Source organism: Macrotis lagotis, chromosome 5, assembly GCF_037893015.1.
Source record: "Macrotis lagotis isolate mMagLag1 chromosome 5, bilby.v1.9.chrom.fasta, whole genome shotgun sequence".
Classification (NCBI taxonomy): Eukaryota; Metazoa; Chordata; class Mammalia; order Peramelemorphia; family Peramelidae; genus Macrotis; species Macrotis lagotis.
Genome location: NC_133662.1, coordinates 140723868 through 140743268, shown reverse-complemented (window position 1 = coordinate 140743268; position 19401 = coordinate 140723868). Strand labels below are relative to the sequence as shown.

Here is a 19401-nt window from a genome sequence, read left to right as displayed (position 1 = left end):
GACACTTCAGTTGTGTGACCTTGGGAAAGTCACTTTACTGTTTGACTCAGTATCCTCATCAATGAAATGGAGAAGGAAATGGTAAACCACTCCAGTATCTTTGCCAAGAAAACCCCCAAATGGGACCACAAAGAGTTGGACACAATTGAAAAATGACTTAACAAGAAAAAGCTGGCCTGGGAAGTAGAAGAATTTAAGAGGTAAAAATGGAGAGGGGGATATGTTCATTTAGAGGATGACAGACTTAAGAGCTAGAAGGGAATCTCAAAGACCATCAAATCCTATTCACTCATTTTACGATCAAGAAAACTAAGGTCCTAGGTGGTGCAGTGGATAGAACACCAGCCTTGGAGTCAGGAATAACTGAGTTCAAATCTGGCCCCAGACACTTAATAATTACCTAGCTGTGTGGCTTTGGGCAAGCCACTTAATCCAATTGCCTTGCAAAAACCTAAAAAAAAAACAAAACCCTGAGGTCCAGAGAGATAAAATGACTTGCCCAAAGTCACAGAAATTGTGTCAGGAACAGGATTTTAATCTAGGTCCTATGACTTTAGAATGTTCTTCTACAATTTAGGCACAAGAAACTACCTGAATAAATTCAGAAAGCAAGAGAGAAAAGGAAGGTATCAGACCAGTTTGACTGTAACATGGAGTACAAAAAGTATAATAAGTGGGGAATGAGACAAGAAATGTAGTCTGGAAAAAGGTTATGGATCACCTTAAATTCTTGGCTAAAACATGTCTATTTTATTCCATTGGCAATGGGGAATCAAAGATGCATTGTTAAATCTTTTCATTAAGAGGATTATTTGGGCAGCCAGGTAAACAATTATTTAGAAAAATGAGAAACCTGTAGCAGGAAGACCAGTTAGAAATTGTCACACTATCCAAGGTGAGAAGTAATAAGAGTAGTGGGAGTGTAAATGAAGAGAAAGATGTGGATGGATAAGGACTTAAACACAATGGGGCACGTCAATAGCTCTTGCCATAAATGGCATGATAGGCAATCAGAATTGAATAAAAATCTGTAGTACAAATGGCAGGTTCCTCTTAGCATGAATTTATAAGAAATTTGGTTAAGATAAATTCAAGACTTCCTCCAGGAGTATTCAGTAGCTCATGGAGAAGGCAGAAGTTGGAAGTGACCCAGGGTTGGAGATTTTGAAGATGAAAGAGTAAGGTCCTTCAGAATTTAGGAATAGAAATCAGTGAGTTATTGAAATAGCTGATTTAAAAGAAATAGTACAGAATGGGTGACAGACTCAGAAAACTGGGAAGGATCAAGGGTTAAAAAGATATTAAAAACAAATAATTGGAAATAGAGAAGATATTGATCAGAGAAAGGAACTTCAAATTTCAGTAAGTTGGAGTTTGATTCTGAGTAATTATGGGATCTAACTATGACTATTCCCTTTGGTCTCTGAAATAATGGAATTGAAGGTCATGGGAGTTGAGTGTGAGTTATGAAGAAGCCAGGGTAAATATTGAGGCTTCCTCTCATACTACTCCAGACACTTCATATTCCTTTTCCTATCAAATGATCTCCACATCTCCAGAAGAGGACATTCATACTTTACTTCTTATTCTCTGATATGCTAAAAGCCTTTATCCCTGCCCAAAGACCTCAGTATGGTAGGATGTCAATAAGATAACCTACCCAACAATATTTCTCAGGCACTATAATTAGGAGATTTTTAAAAAATCGAATTCATGTCCTATTGCCATTTATATTTTTTAACATGAATTTCTGGTTTTCTTAACTGTCTGCCACACTTGCAAACTGAAATGTTAGAATATAAGATATGAAATACCATTGGGTAAGATGATCTTCCATATGCTTTCAATAACTACTCACCATTGTATAGCTCTTTGAAGCATACCAAGTTCTTCCCTTGAAATAATTTCATACAGTCGGTATGGGAAAACTGAACCTCAGAGAATTTCAGGAGACAATGCCCATGATCACACAACTAATAAGTGCCAGGGGGAGGATTTGAACCCAGGTCTCCAGTACTCTTTTTATTACACTTTGCTGAGAAGTGATATTGAATAGTAGATAGAGCATTAGACCTAGAATCAGGAAAAGTTGCATTCAAATCTTATCTTGAACTCTTTATGGCTATTTGATCCTGGATAAGTCAATTAACCTTTGATTAATTTTCCTCACCTATATAACCTTAGTTAAAAAAAATTCAAGCAAACATACCCATTATATATTTGATAGATATCTGGAAGAATTCCATTAATTTTCACATCTGATCCAGGCCAAAAATATGTGCCAGACTTAAGACCTTGATACTTAGTGGTAAGCCAAATCTGAGAAGATAATTAGGAAGAATCAGGAAATTATATGAGCATCCAACAGTTATATTTCTTCATCATTATCAAAGTGTTTTATGTTTCATCTACTAGAAAACAGTACCTATTTAAGGGATTATGTAGTTTATTTTTTATCAGGGATAAAAATAACTTCAAAAATCTCATAACTGAGACCTGTCATTTTTCCTAGAAATTTAACATATTTCCAAATTCTATTAGTTAACTTATCACTTGGCTGCAGCAATATCGTAGTAGAAAAGTTCCTTTGGGATATAATGCTGCATAAATGGAATGTTTTTACTTTTTTTAATACATGAAAAGAATAGTACATTTGAATTCCTATTAAAAGATGCTCCTAAATTTTTAGTAAATCCAATCTGTGATGGGCCAATTAACTGTCTAGAGAAAAAAATATTCCCCAGTCCAGTTTCACAGATATTGCTGCTGGTATGAGGAGGAAGTAGGCTAGCATAACCAAGCACCACTAAGAGTTATCCAGCCATTCCAGAAAACTCTACTGAAACATCATCTTAATTTTCACTAGGAAGTAGGTTGTTTAAACTCCAGGGAGTCTGAAATTTAATTCTGAATTAAGTAAGTAAGGGTTCTAAAAGAAGTGTTTTCAGAAGATTAAACAAAAGACTCACAGGTTCTCCTTTATACCATTCTGGGTTGAATTTCTCTTTATTTCTAAGTGCAAAGGAAGCATTCATTTTGGGGTCATACATTTTGTTGTCAATGATTCCATGGGATTCAGGATACAGACCCTAAAAGGAATATTTAAACCAATATAATACAAACATTATAAGTGTTCACTTCATTTCCATAACCACCACCACAACAGCAAAAAATTTTTTTTTCTTAATTTTAAATTATCAAATTGTCAACATGGTCTGAGTAACCAGACAGTAACTGGATCTATTAAGGATCACTCAGTAACATGACTTAAGGGAGACATTTTTGGTACAGTAAAAAAGATTCCTGGTTCTATAATCAGAGGACCTCCATTCAAATCCTGTCTCTAATGATGATCAAAACCTCAGTTTTCTCATCTGTTAAAATGAGGGGATTTTATCTCTGAGGGTCTATCATGTAGATTTAATTATATGAACCATAACAACTGGACAAATTCTGCCAAAATAAAACTTACTTCAATGGATTATTAAATAAAGAAGTCAAAATTGAAGTCTCAGATTGAAAGGATTGAAGTTTAGAGAAGTAGAACACCTAAACTTATCATGAGAAAAATATCCTATGTTGTTTCACATTGCAATGGAATGCATTCTTAGTATAATCTAATTTGTATAGTTTAGAATAAACTAATTGGCTAATATTCAAAAAGAGCTTACATAAAACTGGACCAAAGGAAATTCCTAAGTTTTGTACTGAAGTTGTATTGAAATTCAGTTCCTTAACATACACACTCAATTGGGTATAGAAATGGATCCTACCCTAGAGGGAAAAAAAAGAAGAGGAAAGGGATGGGAGAAAGGGGATGGGGAAGGGGTGATGTAGATGATAGAAAAGAGATTATGGGAAAGGGTAGTCAAATACAACACACTTTTGTGAAAGGATAGGGTGAAAGGAGAGAAAGAATAGAATATGTAGGGAAATAAGTTAGAGGGAAATACAGCTAGCAATAGCAACTGTGGGAAAAAAAATATTGAAGCAATTTTTTCGATGGACTTATGATAAAGAATGCTATCCATCCCAGAGAGTTGATGGTATCTCAATACACACTAAAATATGCTTTTTCTTGAGGTTTCTCTTTCTTTGTGTGTATGGGGGTGGGTATGTTTACTTTGACAATTCGACTATTGTAGTAATATTTTTCAAGGTTACACATTTTATACCTATACCAAGTAACTTGCTTTCTCAAATGGGGGGTGGGGGGGACAGTGGGAGCATGGTGGGAGGAAAGGGGAGAATTTGGGACTCAGATTTTTGGAAGTAAAATGTTGAAACTTGCTTTTGCACATAACTGGGGAGGGGATTTAAAAATAAAGTAAATTATAAAAGATTTTAAGAAATAGAAATTTGGGGTGGCTAGGTGGTACAGTGGATAGAGCACTATCCCTGGAGTCAGGAGTACCTGAGTTCAAATCCGGCCTTAAGACACTTAATTACCTAGCTGTGTGGCCACTTAACCCCATTGCCTAGCAAAAAATAAAAAAATAAAAAAAATAGAAATTCAATTGCTACTTGTATCACATTATGATAGAAAATTTTGTCCCAAATTGTAAAAAGACTCTAAAGCTATTATCAGGCAAAATCTTTTGCTCAGATTCACAGAGTAAATCCATTAAAAAAGACCAGAGAAGAATACATGAGTTTGGGAATATAAAGCTGGTCAAATGAAGTAGGTTTGATAAAGAATGAAATTAATTCTTTGTAATTTCTGTCCATTTTTTCTATGAAGAATTTCACCCAACCTGCCTTGCATTAGCTTTAAAAAAGTACCTCCCTTCATTTTCTTCTAAGCTTTTTTAAGGGTGACATTTTATATTTAAATATTCATTTGGAGATTTTCTTGTAAATATTATGTAAGATGAAGGTTTAAATCTTTTTTTAAACTCTTTTCTAAATTTTCCCATAATTTATTAACAGAAAAGGAATTCTCCCTAGGCATGTTCTCAGGATTATCAAACACAGAAAATATTTTATTTTTTCTGAGTCTTGCTATTCTATTGATTTACTTTTCTACTTTTTTTTTACCAGAACCATATAGTTTTAATGATTATCAATTTATGAGTTGTCCCAAAAAAATAATTTCATTCATTCCTGCGATTTTTCCCCCTGTAGATTCTATATTTTCTCTACCTTCAAAAGAATATCATTATTATTTAAGTTAGTTCTATCTATAGTTTTTTCAGTTTAGCACTAAATCTATTATTTTATTTAGGAAATCTAATCACTATTTTTATATTGACATGGCCCAAACATTGGTAATTACTATATAGTTATTAATTTAAGTCCCCATTTATATTTATAGAATTTTATAGTTGAATTTCTATATGTAATTTGAAATTATTATAAGAGGAATGTCTTACTATTGCAGCTGCTGGCTACTTGGGTTTGATTCTGTCTGTGAGGAATCACTTTCAGACCCAGGAATTCAGGTATGGAAAGAAAATAAAAATGTATTAAAAGAAGTTATAACACATAAAAAAGTGGTAGGTAAAGAGAGAAACAGAAATAAAAGAACAGTCAAGCAGAGTTGACTGGGCCAGAGTCATACATGACTGGCCTTGAGCAGAGGTCTAATCCATATTTTTATTGTCTTGCCCCTTATCCAGAGGGCAAAAGGTAGATTCCCTTCCCCTTTACTGGACCTGGACTTAGGTAGAGGGTTGAAGAGAAGATCAAGATACCAATTTTGCATTAAACAATGAAACAATGATAGCTGAGTAGGGAACATCTCAAGAGTAGGAAACCTCCAACCAATTTAACAAGATTAACAGCCTTTAAGATTACAAATTTTGTTTCTGCTAGTTCACAATTCTCTATATCATTTCCCTGTATCACTATCATTTCCTTCTGGTTCAGTTTCATAAAACTGAAAAAGCTTTTGCACAAAATAGATAAGAGGAGAAAATGTTGGAGAAAAAATTTCATGATACTCTGATAAAAATGAAATATTTATGATAAATGTGTATATATATATATATATATATATGAAATCACCAATTAACAAAATGTGTGACTAAGAGCCAATAATTGGTAAGAGACAGAAAGAGTTGATGTATGTGGGGGGGGGGGGGCAGTTAGGTGGTGCAGTGGATAGAGCATGGGTCCTAGAGTCAGGAGGACCTGAGTTCAAATCCAGTTTCAGACACTTAATTACCTAGCTGTGTGACCTTAGAAAAAGCTAAAAAAAAGACACATCCTAGTGAAAGTAACACAATAAAAAAACACAATGACAACAATAACAAAAAGCCCACTTTAAATACTTTGTAGTTATGATGAACATCCTTAGTCCAATAAAAAAGAAAAGGGAAAAAATGACCACCTTCTTTTGTTGAAGACAGAGGGCATTATGAGTGTGGAATATTACATATACTTCTAGAAGCATCTGATGGCTCCACTGATTCTACTTATTTTTTTTCTCATTGAGTACAGAGGAATGTTTAGCATATTTGGAAGAAAGATATTCAGATATTCAGAAAAACTTTAAATGAAAACAAAAAGCATCAATAAAACTTTTAAAAAGAATAATTTACATACTGGGAAAGAACTTAAATATTTAAAAATCTAAAAATTCTAAATTAAGTCTTACATTGTAGAGAAGTCAGACAAGATGGTATAGTAGAAGCAAATATTACACCCAATCTTTCCCTCCAACAATTAATCCAAAAACATCTGGAAAATGCACCAGTCCAAGTCTTAATGAGAAAAAATCTGAAAAAATTCAGAGGCTCATTTTGTAGCCCAGGTCAGAATAGGAAGACAGACATGGTAACCTATGCACACTACGGAGGGAAAGTAGCAAGAAGAGTGTTGTGCTGTACTGAACCTGTAGGAGTTATGTACCAAAACAAGAAAAGATCCCAGATCTAGCACGAAGGGGTCTGACATGAGCAGAAACAAATAACAAATGGCACCTCTATCACTAGAGCTAGTCATAGATCCATCACAAACCAAGAAGGATTCCTGTGCTTAGTCCAGCAGTCCAACACAAGGAACTGTTGTCTCAAGCTCTGGGCTATGTACTGAGCAAGGAATAACTACAGAAACTGTATGGCTCTAATTCCAGAAAAAGAGAGTCTCAGATCTCATCCCAGCCCAATCTGAAACTTGCCATGGAATAACCATGGCAGGAAGCTCTGGTCAAAGGGTAACCTGCAGAGCTTTCCAACTGAATCCAGTAGCAGTATCCTGAGCTCTAAAGTCCATAGTTCTGACTTAGCCAAGTCAGAATCTTACAAAGTTCAAATAATAAGGGTAATTCTCAGGCTTGAGAGACTGCTTTAAGTCCACTGAAAGTTCATAGATCCCCAGTCTGAACACTGTCCCTGAAATTCTGGAATAAGACAATCCTCAAACACCCTCAAGAACACAGTATCATAAGCCAATAGGACACAAAACAGGACCAAGCACGTCCCATAGTTTTCTTCAAGAAATACAAAGGACCTGGTCCTAACACAAAGTTCAAAGTCAGGAATTAAAACTGAAAGAATGAAGAAAAAGCAATCCTCCCACAAAGATACTTTAATGTAAGAGATGCTTAATACACAAACCCAGAAGAAAAGAATAATTCCAAAATATTTTTAAAGATACAAAGATTAAAAACATCATTTTAGCATAAGTTCAACTGGAATTCCTAGAAGAGTAGAAGGAAGAGGGTTTTTTAAGAGTTAAAAATGATGCAATAATGGAAACGCAGGCACTAGAGGAAAGAATTGGAAAAGACATGATTATTTTTGAAGGACAGGTGGCAGAATTATGGGGAAAATAATTGAAAAGTATATTGACAATTTGGCACAAAAAGAAAAAAAAACGACCAAAAGACAATAAAAATGTGCATACCCTTTGATCCAGCAATATCACTGCTGGGTCTATATCTTAGAGATCTGCAAAAGGGTAAAATCATCATTTGTACGAAAATATTCATAGCAGCTCTCTTTGTGGTAGTAAAGAATTGGAAATTGAGTGAATGTCCATCAATTGGGAAATGGCTGAACAAATTGTGGAATATATATATATATATATATATATATATATATATATATATATATATATATGTATGTATATATGTATGTATATATGTATATATGTTGTGGCACACTATTGTTCTATTAGAAACCAAGAGGGATGGGATTTCAGAGAAACCTGGAAAGGTTTGCATGAACAGATATTGAACAAGATGAGCAGAACCAGAAGAACATTGTACACCTTAACAGCAACATGGGGTGATGATCAGCCTTAATGGACATGCTCATTCCATCAATGCAATAATCAGGGACAATTTTAGAGTACCTGCAACAGAGAATATCATCTGTGTCTAGAGAAAGAATTGTGGTAGTTTAAACAAAGACCAGTCTATTACCTTCGATTTTTTTTTAAAAAGTGTCTTATATCCTACATAATTTTGCTATCTCTAATATTTTATTTTCTCCTTAAGGATATGATTTCACTCAACACATTCAATTTCGATCAATGTATAGCATGGAAACAATGTAAAGATTATCAGACTGCCTTCTGTGGGGGGAAAATTGTAAAATTCAAAACCTCACAAAAACCTTACAAAAAACTACTTATTGTGTATAATTGGAAAACAATAAAATATTAATAAAAAATTAAATTGAAAAAGAAAATTAGAATGCATAAAATAGAAGCTAATGATTTTGTGAGACAATAAGAAATATGTCAAAAAACTAAAAAAAAATTAGGAAAAAAAACACAAAATAGTTCATGTCCAAAACAACTGACCTGGAAAAGAGATCACAAAGAGAACTAAATTAAGAATCATTGCACTATCTAAAAGATATGACCAAACACAAAATGATCCTAAACATTCTATTTCAATAAACCATAAAAGAAATCTGCCCAGATCTCTTAGAAACAGAAGTTAAAAGAGATAGCTAGGTGGCACATTGGATAGAGCACTAGCCCTGGAATCAGAAGGACCTAAGTTCAAATCCATCTTCAGACATTTGATACTTACTAGTTGTGGTTGGGCAAGTCACTCAATCCATTGTCCCACAAAACACCCCCCCCCAAAAAAGAAGCAGAGGACAAAGTAAACATAATAAGAATTCACTGATAGTCTCATTTAAAAAAAAAGCCTAAATAAAAATTCCCAGTAACATTGTAATTCCATTGCCATTCAGTGAAAAAAAAAAAGAAAAGAAAATATGTAGCTTACCGTGACAAGGCTATAATGATTGGGGAAGGTTTTTGTTGGATATACTGGTCTCATATTTGTAGTGTGTGTTCCACAATTTTCTAAAGGCAAAAGATTATTAAATAAGTTTTATAACAAGCTTAGCTTCTTTTAGAAATAGATAGAACCTTAATCTCAGCAACTAACAAAAGAATAATGAAATTGAGATGTCAAATAAAATTGTATAAATATTCCAATATAACAAATTTTAATATGTTGAGATCCAACAATAAATTTCACAGAATATCATCATACCCCTGAAGTTACCAGAGTTCTTCTACATACTACAGTGAATATGACTTATGAAAAGTGCTAATAAACTAGAAAAGCTTCCAGTTTACTCAAAGAAAGAATGTGCCATGCTGTACAATGATCAACCTAAATTTGTAAAGACAAAACAAGAAGGCTGAACATGTGAAAGTTTCTTTTTTTTTCTCTCAGTGATTCTTGATGGAAGTCTACTGATGTGTATAAGGTTTGTAAATTCCATTAATTGAATCCACATAAATTCCTTGATGCTTGAAGTAGAAATATAAAACAAGACTGAGTAATTAATTCTATATTCATCAATAAAACATTAAACAGTATGAAAAACATATATCAAATTTCATTTTTAAAATTAGAATGTTCTATCAATTTATAAGTAATAAAATTCTTCAGATAAAAAGATATTTTAAGCATCTTTTAAAATAACTTGATTGGGGCAACAAGATTGATGTGGTAGATAGAGTACCAACCCTGTAATTAGGAGGACCTGAGTTCAAATTTGACCTCAGACATTTTATCTTTACTAGCTGTGTGACCAGCAATGACTTGTATGAGCAATGGACCCCCACCTTGTAAATCTCAGGTGGAATAAAATCAAAACCAGGTGCTTTGACACATGAAAGAAGCCTAAAGGCATTCAAAAACCTCTTCTTAGAACTTCACCTAAGGATGGATTAACTTCAGTTTAAGACAGTCAATGGCTTCTGCATAGATTGATGATGATCTGTTAACCTTCATTGTGGAAGGATTCAATCCATCTCTCTAGGATTATTTCCCTATCACTAATCAATGTAGCTCCATCAGCACTGAGTAATTGAGGTGCACCGGATGTCTTTGGCTCATAAATTGCCTTTATTCGCATCATAAAAGCACTTTGGACTGTTACTATCTGCATAAAACTGAATTCATCTGCCTTCTTACTGAATCAAGAGTCCTGAATCTCTCTAAGCTTCATTTTGTACTTTTTACTTTTGATGGAATTAAATGTTGTCTCCTAAGAAATGGATCTTGCTAGTAAAACCCTGTGGAGTTCTTATTTTTCATTTAGCAGCTTCTATATTTCCCCATAATTTTCATCAAACTAGTTTTTATGTTTGTAAACATCCTGACCCACATGAGCTGTAGATCAAATCTCTGGAAACTGTTCACTCTTTTTTCTGCCCATCTGTTGTCAGCTGTGGATTGGCTCAACTTTCCCTCTGAGTTAGCAACAAACTGTTCCTGCTCAGAGACAATCAAATCTCTTGACATTAATTCTTCTGGCAATTCTTTTGCCTTTGGGCTGCAGCTTCAGATGAATGTGAATATTTAGTTCAGTATTTGGGAGGCTCCAAAACAAAGTGTGAAAGGTGTATTAGACTGACCAGCCAAATGAAATCCAGAGCCATTGCACTGACCTCCTTGCTGCATGCCTCTGAAACCTGGACAGTCTACCAGCACCATGTCAGGAATTTGAATCACTTCCATTTAAATTGTTGTAGGAAGATTCTGAATATCACTTGGCAGAAGAAGATACCAGACACTGAGGTCCTTTCTCAAGTTAAACTGCCAAGCAGTCAAACATTACTACAGAGAGCACAACTACTATGTGTTGGTCACATTCGAAAGTCAAATGAACTCTTGCTAAAAAGGCTATTTTTTTTGAGAAACCACACAGGGTAAGTACTCACAACGGGGCCAGAAGAAGCAATACAGAGATACCCTGAAAGTCTCTCTTAAAACTTTAGAATTGACTGTGCAACATGGGAGACAATGGCACAAGACTGCCCAGCATGGCATGCCCTCATCAGTGAGGGGGCTGCACTCTGTGAGCAATAATTGAAGCAGCTCAAAAGAAACCTGACATACTTAAGTTTAAAGTAACCACCCCAGGTGTTCACGTGGACTATTTGTGTCTGACCTGTAGTAAAGCATTCTGAGCCCATATTGTTCTGATCATTCACAGCCAATTGTCTCTAACAAAGTGATGTCATTCTGGTCTTCTTTGATAATGAAGAACAAACAGTGTGACCCTGCACAAGTCATTTGACTCTGTTGCCTAGCAAAAAATAAAATAAAATAAAATAACTAGATACTAGTGTGTTTTATTTTAGTTAATAAATATGTAGTAGAGAGCCAGTGTGATGCTATGGGATAAGAGCTCAATTTGAAATCAGAGAATCTGGGTTTGAATTGCAGCTCTATCATTCTACTCTCAGTGTGAACCTAGGCAAGTTATGGAGGCTGGGTAAGATTATCAGCCTTTCAAATCTAAATCTATATATTTGTGAAAATTTGAGCAAAAATCAACTCATTTTTTGAATGACTAACTGTAATTTCAGAGATGCTTTTTCTTCATTTCAATAGATCATTGACAGTGACTCCTACAATTTAGACTTGAGTTCCTATACTATAATTATCACACTTGAATCCATAATATAGCTTCTCCAGAAAATAATTTTCTATTAACCAATAATTAAATGCTCCCCCAAAAACTTTCTTTAACATAAAACATGTTCATTTTTCTTTAATACAAAGAATCATTTCATAATAATGGAAGGAGGGGCAGCTAGGTGGTGCAGTGGATAGAGCACCAGCCCTAGAGTCAGGAGTACCTGAGTGCAAATCCGACCTCAGACACTTAATAATGACCTAGCTGTGGCCTTGGGCAAGCCACTTAACCCCATTTGCCTTGCAAAAAAAAAAAAAACCCAAACTAAAAAAAACACCATAATAATGGAGGGTGACCAATTCATTAGCATAGTTTTTGAAGTTTTGATTTTGGAATTTGGTATTTTCTCAAAGTATGGTTCAACCATATTGCCCAAACTGGTTGGTGCAGTAGATAGACTGCCAAATCTGGAGTCAGGAAGACCTGAATTCAAGTCCAGATTCAGACACTTAACTAGCTGTGTGACTTTGAGCAAGTCATTTAATTCTATTTGACTCAGTGTACTCATTTGTAAAATAAGTTGGAGTGGTAAAGAGCAAACCACTCCAATATCTATGCTAAGAAAACTTCAAATGGAGTCATGAAGAATAGAATATAACCACTACTTTTTTATTACAGGATATTTTTTAATAACACCATCATAATATTCATATTCAGTGAGTATACTCTCTCCCTTTTTTGCAATTTTGTATTTTTTGTATAATTGGAGAATCTTAAGAGATACAAATTCTGTGAATAGCAGATACTATTTTAGATACCATTAGATAGCAATACTATTACATGACAAAGCAATGTTATGTTCATGAATAAATCTTTTTTGTAACCACTACTTTTTAATCAGGCAATGTTTCAATATATGTATAATTTTATCAAAATGAATACTCCCTCAAATGCAAATTTCAACCCATTCACATCATTATCACTTGTAATTCTTCTCTAGATTTTTTCACTAAATCCTTTAAAGAAAGTCTATTCAATATTTCAAGAGTCCTTCATTAGGTCTCTTGATATTACTCTACAGGTAATACATAATCTTGTCATTTTTTGAATACAATTCATTCTTGATATCACAGTATAACTTATTTATACCCAAATGCAACTTGTCATTGCCTTTTTGGTGACTTACAATTTTGATTCATTTTAACCGGATAGCATTGCTAGAAGAATTTTGATAGTAAGATGATTTTTTTCTGGGTTTTTTTTTAGTGGCGAAACTAAAAGCACTGAACAATTTCTAGATAAAGGGCTGATAAAGAGGTATGTAAGGAATGGTGATAGATAGATGGGTAAATAGGTAGAAAGACAGGCAGAGGTATGTCTAATGGTAACCATCTAAGATGGAGGGGGGGAGGAAGAAAAAAGAGAAAAAGAAAGTAATATGATAACTAATTATATATTAAAAGGAAAAGCAAATTGTACATAATAGATTTGAACTTTCATGTAAAATTATCTTTTTTTCTATTCTATTGTGTTAAGAAAATGTTAGTCTTAGTTCTTAAATTCAGCATAAAATATATTCAGACTACTCTTTTTCACATGTTTAATTTTAGACTAACCAATCTGAAGTGTCTAAGTAATATATACTTATAATTAAATCAAACTTGTCATTATAGCCTCAAAAATAAATCTTTTAAATTTCCTTGATCTTCTTCTGTAAATACTTATATTTAAACCTTTTCACTAGATATAGATCTAATTATAGAGGCTCAGCAGGATTATGGAGCTCAATGTCATCAGCACAATAGCCCTTGTGAACAGGAAAATCTTATCATCCCATCCCTCAGCAATCTTTTCATATTGATTCTCACCTGCATGCATTTAATATCACTGTCAGAACCTTTAACATACAGCTGTCATTTTTGATATCAATAATCAAAAGATAAAGCAAAATTATCCTTGTTGTATCTAGGAAGGAATCTTATGATATGAATTCATACCTGAAAGATACCTTATTGGTAGAGAGTATTTTTTTCCCAACAAATCAAATGCTGCTTTTCTGGTCAATAAACAATTAAGGTCTATAAATTATAAATATATGATCTCCCATATTAACAGTATAGCAAACACTGATGAGAGTTAGCCTCAGACTTATCTGAGCATAAATAAAAGTAGGGGCCCCACTTTTAGCAATTAGGAAAGATAGCTACCTGCAAAATGCAAACAACTTCACTTCATTCTTGCCACATAATTTTAGTTGGAGGATTGATTTTTCTCCTAATTTATAACACATGGCAAACTACCTCAAGGGCATTAATTATTCTATATTATCTGACATTGGCAGTCTAATAATGAATTCAGGATTGTGGTTTTTATCTTAACTCAGATAAAATTCCTTTCTTTTACTACAAATAAACTACTGACATCCAATCTCAAACCATGTGTGCTTAAATAAGCATGGAGCCTTATAAATGCAATGCTTAACAAAGGATATTTTTTATTTGATAATGCTTACTTAAACAGGCATTTTTTTTTCTATGGTAGGCACAAAATAACCTTCTATCAGTTAGTTTAAACAATGTAATCAATGAATTTGATTAAATTCTCAAACTTTGGAAAATATCATTTAGAAATTTCAAAAGAAGAATCTAAATAAGCATCTCAGAAGAATTTTGATATTTTAAAAAAATAAAAATCATGCTCGCATATACTACATAGTAATTATTTTGTAAATTCAAAAGAACAACTTTGAAAATGTTTCTATGCCACCCAAGATTCCAGGATTTAAGTTCCTCAATTGTGTATAATGTCAAATCTTTTAAAACTTAAGAGAAACAGCATTAACCAAATTCATATTAGTCACTAGTATCATGTTTAATTGTTCAATTGTTTTCAGTTATATCCAGTTCTTCATGATCCCATTTGGTGTTTTCTCAGCAGAGATATTGGAATCATTTGCCATTTTCTTCTGCAGCACATTTTATAAACAAGAAAATTAAGGCAAACTGGGTTAAGCAACTTGCCCAGGGTCACACATAGCTAATAAAAGTCTAAGGCCATATTTGAACTAAGGAAGATGAATCTTCTTGACAGCAGAGCTGTGCTACCCAGCTGCCCTATTAGCATCATAGTTATGTGCTAAGTACTTCCCTAGGAATGACCTTGATATAAGTCAATTTTGAAAAATGAAAGTTTACTTTCATCTATAGAATGGAAAGTGGCCTAGATTGAAAGATTCAACTATATCCAATTCACCCTCAACAGTAAAGACAATGGGTCTTTAAGAGTAAAGCAGATACTCAGAAAGTTGCTTGTTAATATGATTTAAATCTTTGGCATGAATTATTGCCTTAGCAATGCATTCAGTGTTTTGTACATAATGATCACTTAAGAGGTTGTTGATGGAGATGAATAAATTGGGATGATTCATTTATAATCAATTAGTATACAACGTTTCCAAATTTTTTTCATTCTTTGTAAGAACTATAGTTCTGTAGATAAACCAATATGCTAACAAGAATTCTATCTCTTTCTTAAGGTTCAAAATTCAACCTTTAAATTCAAAAAGATATATAAAAGATTTTCTATTTATTATAAGAAACAAAATTTCTGGGGAAGTACAAAAACAAATAAAATGACTGAGACCAATGATGCTAAAATAATTGTCACTGTTGCAATTTTACATAAATTATATACAATAATTCCATTATTAAGGACTAATTATCTATCATCCAACTGCTCTAGCATCTTGCAGTCAAGGATAGTTAAGAAAAAGAATAAAAAATCCAGAATTCTACTGGTACTTTTCCAAGCATGTCTGACATCATCAACTCTTTCATTGAAAGATCACATTATCATATTAACAGTAAAGTTACTCACGTAGTTTCTTAATAACAGGAAGAAGTCCACCCCAAGTGTGCAAATACTCTGCCCTGAAGCCATCCAAGGAAAACAAAATGGTAGGTGGGATTTCAAACCTAGGTCATAAGAAAAAGCTGTTTTTAGGAAAGGGCATTTTGATGAACTTCATCCTTCCCTTTGATATTCTTCCATAATGAATTTTCCACTAAAATCAGAGTGAAAAAAGCCAGAAATAAATCCTATCCAAAAAAATATTTTAAGGGGTGGCTAGGTGGCACAGTGGATAGAGCACTGGCCCTGGAGTCAGGAGTACCTGAGCTCAAATCCGGCCTCAGACACTTTATAATTACCTAGCTGTGGGGCCCTGGGCAAGTCACTTAACCCCATCTGCCTTGCAAAAACAAACAAACAAAAAAATATTTTAATATGCACATGTATATAAGCATAATGCTTTTTGAGATAGCAAAAGGTAAAGAAGGTCTCCAAGATGTTAAGCTTCAGTTATGGAGGACTTAGGGGAAGATATAGAGAAGAATATTAGAGAATTAGAAATTCTTGATTTTATGTGTGTGTGTGTGTATGTGTATGTGTATACACATATACATATATATTGCCCTAAATATCTAATTTATATGTACTGTGTTGCATCAGAATATCTAAATAACTTGGTAAAGTGGACAGAAAACATACCTCTACCCCACCCCCACCCTGGTAATAAGATCTGAACTCAATTCCCACTTCTGACATATGCTTGTGCAACTTGGGGCAAGTCAATAAACTTCTCAGCTCTTCCAGACAATTCCCTAAGACTGCATGTTATAGGACAGTTACTCATCTGTTTTGGTGGAAGACATTTTCAGTTCAAAAGCAAAATTACATATATCTCTACATGGGGGGTTTATATATGCATGTTTTATATGTTTACATAGATGTTTATGATAGATGTTATATCTTTATTAAGTATTCATATATTATTCTATCAATCAATAAGTATTTATCAAATCTCCATTGTAAATTGAGGATACAAAAATGAAATAGTCCCTGACTTCAAGGAGCTTATATTCTATCAAAGTGAAAGTTAGGAAGGAAAGGGAAAAAGGGGAAAAGAAAACAAACTCTCAAGGGGATCAGGAAAGGCTTCATAAAAATGGAGCACATGAACAAAACTTTAAAAGAAACCAGAGACTCCTAGAGGAGGAAAAATAGTCATTTAGATGAAAACAAGATTATCAACATTATGAATCACATTTCAGAAAGGATCTCATTAATTTAACTATGAAATAATCACAAATCACTGTAACCTTCATAAAGTGTTTCCAAGAAGTGAAGAATAAGTGTATTCCAAGCATGGAGAAAGAGGGGAGGGTGAATCTGTGCAAAAGCACCAATAGGATATGAAGTCTCATCCATGAAATCACCAAGACCAGTTTAGCTTTACCAGAAAGTATGGAGGGTGGTGACAAACTATGAAGAACTTTTAATGTTAAAGAGTTAAATCTATGACCAGAGAGTTATGGGCCTATACTTAGTAGGGAAATGTCTTGATAAGAATTGTGCTTCAAGAAAATGATTCTGGCAATTATGAGCAGTATGTACTGGAGTAAGGAGAGACTTGAATTAATAACTAGGGCAACTGAGATGGTCACCCATTATCTTACCCTGTTGGACACTGAGGTTCATTAATGTTTTCACATTTTTCTTCTACCCAACTTTTCTCACCTAAAAAGGAGATTTTTAAAGACATAAATATTTATTTGGACAAATATAAGATTATAAAGAAATATGATGCTGGTACATCACCAAAAGGCAGATTGTTTTAAAACCTGCAAAACCCATAAAAATGTTCAGGCTAGCATGATGAAATATCAAAATATATAAGGAATGATTACAGCTCTGGTGTTTTTTAAATGGACATCAGGAAAATGAAAGAATGTTTAAGAGAATAGTCTAGCATAGAATTCCCTTATTTACTCATGACACGTGTTTCCTATATCTGCCTCAGGTCCGTCAACTACAAAATGGAAATAATAATAGCACCTACTTCCCAAGATTATTGTGGGGGTCAAATGAGATAATATTTGTAAAGTGCTTAGTTAGGGGTCAGGCACATAGTAAATACTTAATAAATATTTTCTGGTTTGGTTTATTTTCATTACATGTAACTATTGGATTTCCTCCACTTTCCAATTTTTGGATTTTCTAGCTAGGGTTTATTGAACATCAAAATCCCCAAGTCATCAGGAAAAAAACCTTTTTCAGTCTTAATCAGTTCACTCTCATACAATCAGACTCCATAGCATTTCAAGGACCTATATTCATTACATACAATTTTTACCTCCTTCTGCACTTACCATGGTTAGGATGTACTAGTCAAAACCAATTAATGTTGGCTTACCGCTTTATACTTTCCAACTCTCAGTTTCATTTGATTCTCATAACAACTCCATGTTGGATCAATCTTAGCAATCAATGGCAGATGAAGAATTCATTTTGAGTATGGAAAAACTAAACTTCTTTCACAGATGAGGAAACTGAGGTCTAGAAATTTACTTGACTTGCCTAAGGTTACTCAGAGAAAGGGACAGAGGTTGGAATGTATCTCAGTTCATCTACATTCAGATTGAGCAGTCTTTTTACCAGTCCATACTCTTTCACTTTAGCACTCTTTTACAAACTGAGCAATCAAGGCATAGAGAAGTTATACAACTTGCTCAAGATCACAGTCATAAGTAACAGACAACTAGAATCAAATCTTTTAAATATGATTCTAGGATACTTTCCTCTTTACCATCATCTATGTTTGTAATGTGGGTGCTATTCTCTCCTCCTCTCCCCCCGATCCCAAACATAATTGTTATAATAACTTTCTCCAACTTTCTCCTGCCTAAAAATAAGGAATGAGTCAAAGTCCAGGACATATATATATATGATATAACATAACATAACATATGTTATGCTATTATATATAATATATATTTATATATATGAAAATTTTAGTATATACATATATACTAGTATACTATATACTACATATAAGTATGTAGTATATGTATATAAAAAAATCAATTCAAAAACTCTTACCTTGGCAGACAGAATCATAGTTAATACAACAGTCACCCTTCTCTTTGCAGTCATCTGTACAGGAACAATGACTTTTTGGCAGTCTTTTCTCACCACACCTGAATTTGCTGCAAGTCCATATATGCTCTGAACCAAAAGAAAAAAAAAGTCACATGCTTTCCTATTTAGATCCAATGCTGTCACCAACATAAACATCTCTCTGGAAACCAAATGCTAATTTCTCATGTCTGATTTTGTTCAACTTTTTGCAGTTTAAGGTAAAGATTTAGTATAAATTCTGTTCTTACCTGTATACAACTACATAAAATTTTGAGGTTGGTTATCAAGGCAATGAGTATCAAGATAACAGACTTAAAATATGCAACTACATCTAGTTCAAAGCATCAGCTATCCAGTTTCACATTAAAAAACTAAGACATTTTCCCTTATTGTACTGAAAAAACATAGCACCAGTTTTCCTCTGCTTTCTGCCAAAAGATGTAGAAACTTTGACTCCTTTTTACAGTCCGAGAATGTCTGAATTTTTATCTGCACTTGTGAAATAATGTGCTCATAAAAGGTTACTTGAAGTTTTTTTAAAAGATTGCTTTATGAAATTTCATAGTTCATCTAAGCTACA

At 33.6% G+C, this 19401-nt stretch overlaps 1 protein-coding gene across 1 annotated transcript in view; it reads right to left on the bottom strand.

Moving 5' to 3' along the window:
• Nucleotides 1-19401, bottom strand: part of ENPP1 (ectonucleotide pyrophosphatase/phosphodiesterase 1) — a 99406-nt gene that overhangs the window by 40695 nt on the left and 39310 nt on the right. The window contains exons 4-9 of the mRNA XM_074187602.1: nucleotides 18783-18908; nucleotides 17360-17420; nucleotides 15720-15817; nucleotides 9188-9267; nucleotides 2970-3089; nucleotides 2210-2319 (exon numbers count right to left, since the gene is read on the bottom strand). Of these exons, the coding sequence (XP_074043703.1) occupies nucleotides 2210-2319; nucleotides 2970-3089; nucleotides 9188-9267; nucleotides 15720-15817; nucleotides 17360-17420; nucleotides 18783-18908 (595 nt within the window). The remainder of the gene's footprint in view (nucleotides 1-2209; nucleotides 2320-2969; nucleotides 3090-9187; nucleotides 9268-15719; nucleotides 15818-17359; nucleotides 17421-18782; nucleotides 18909-19401) is intronic.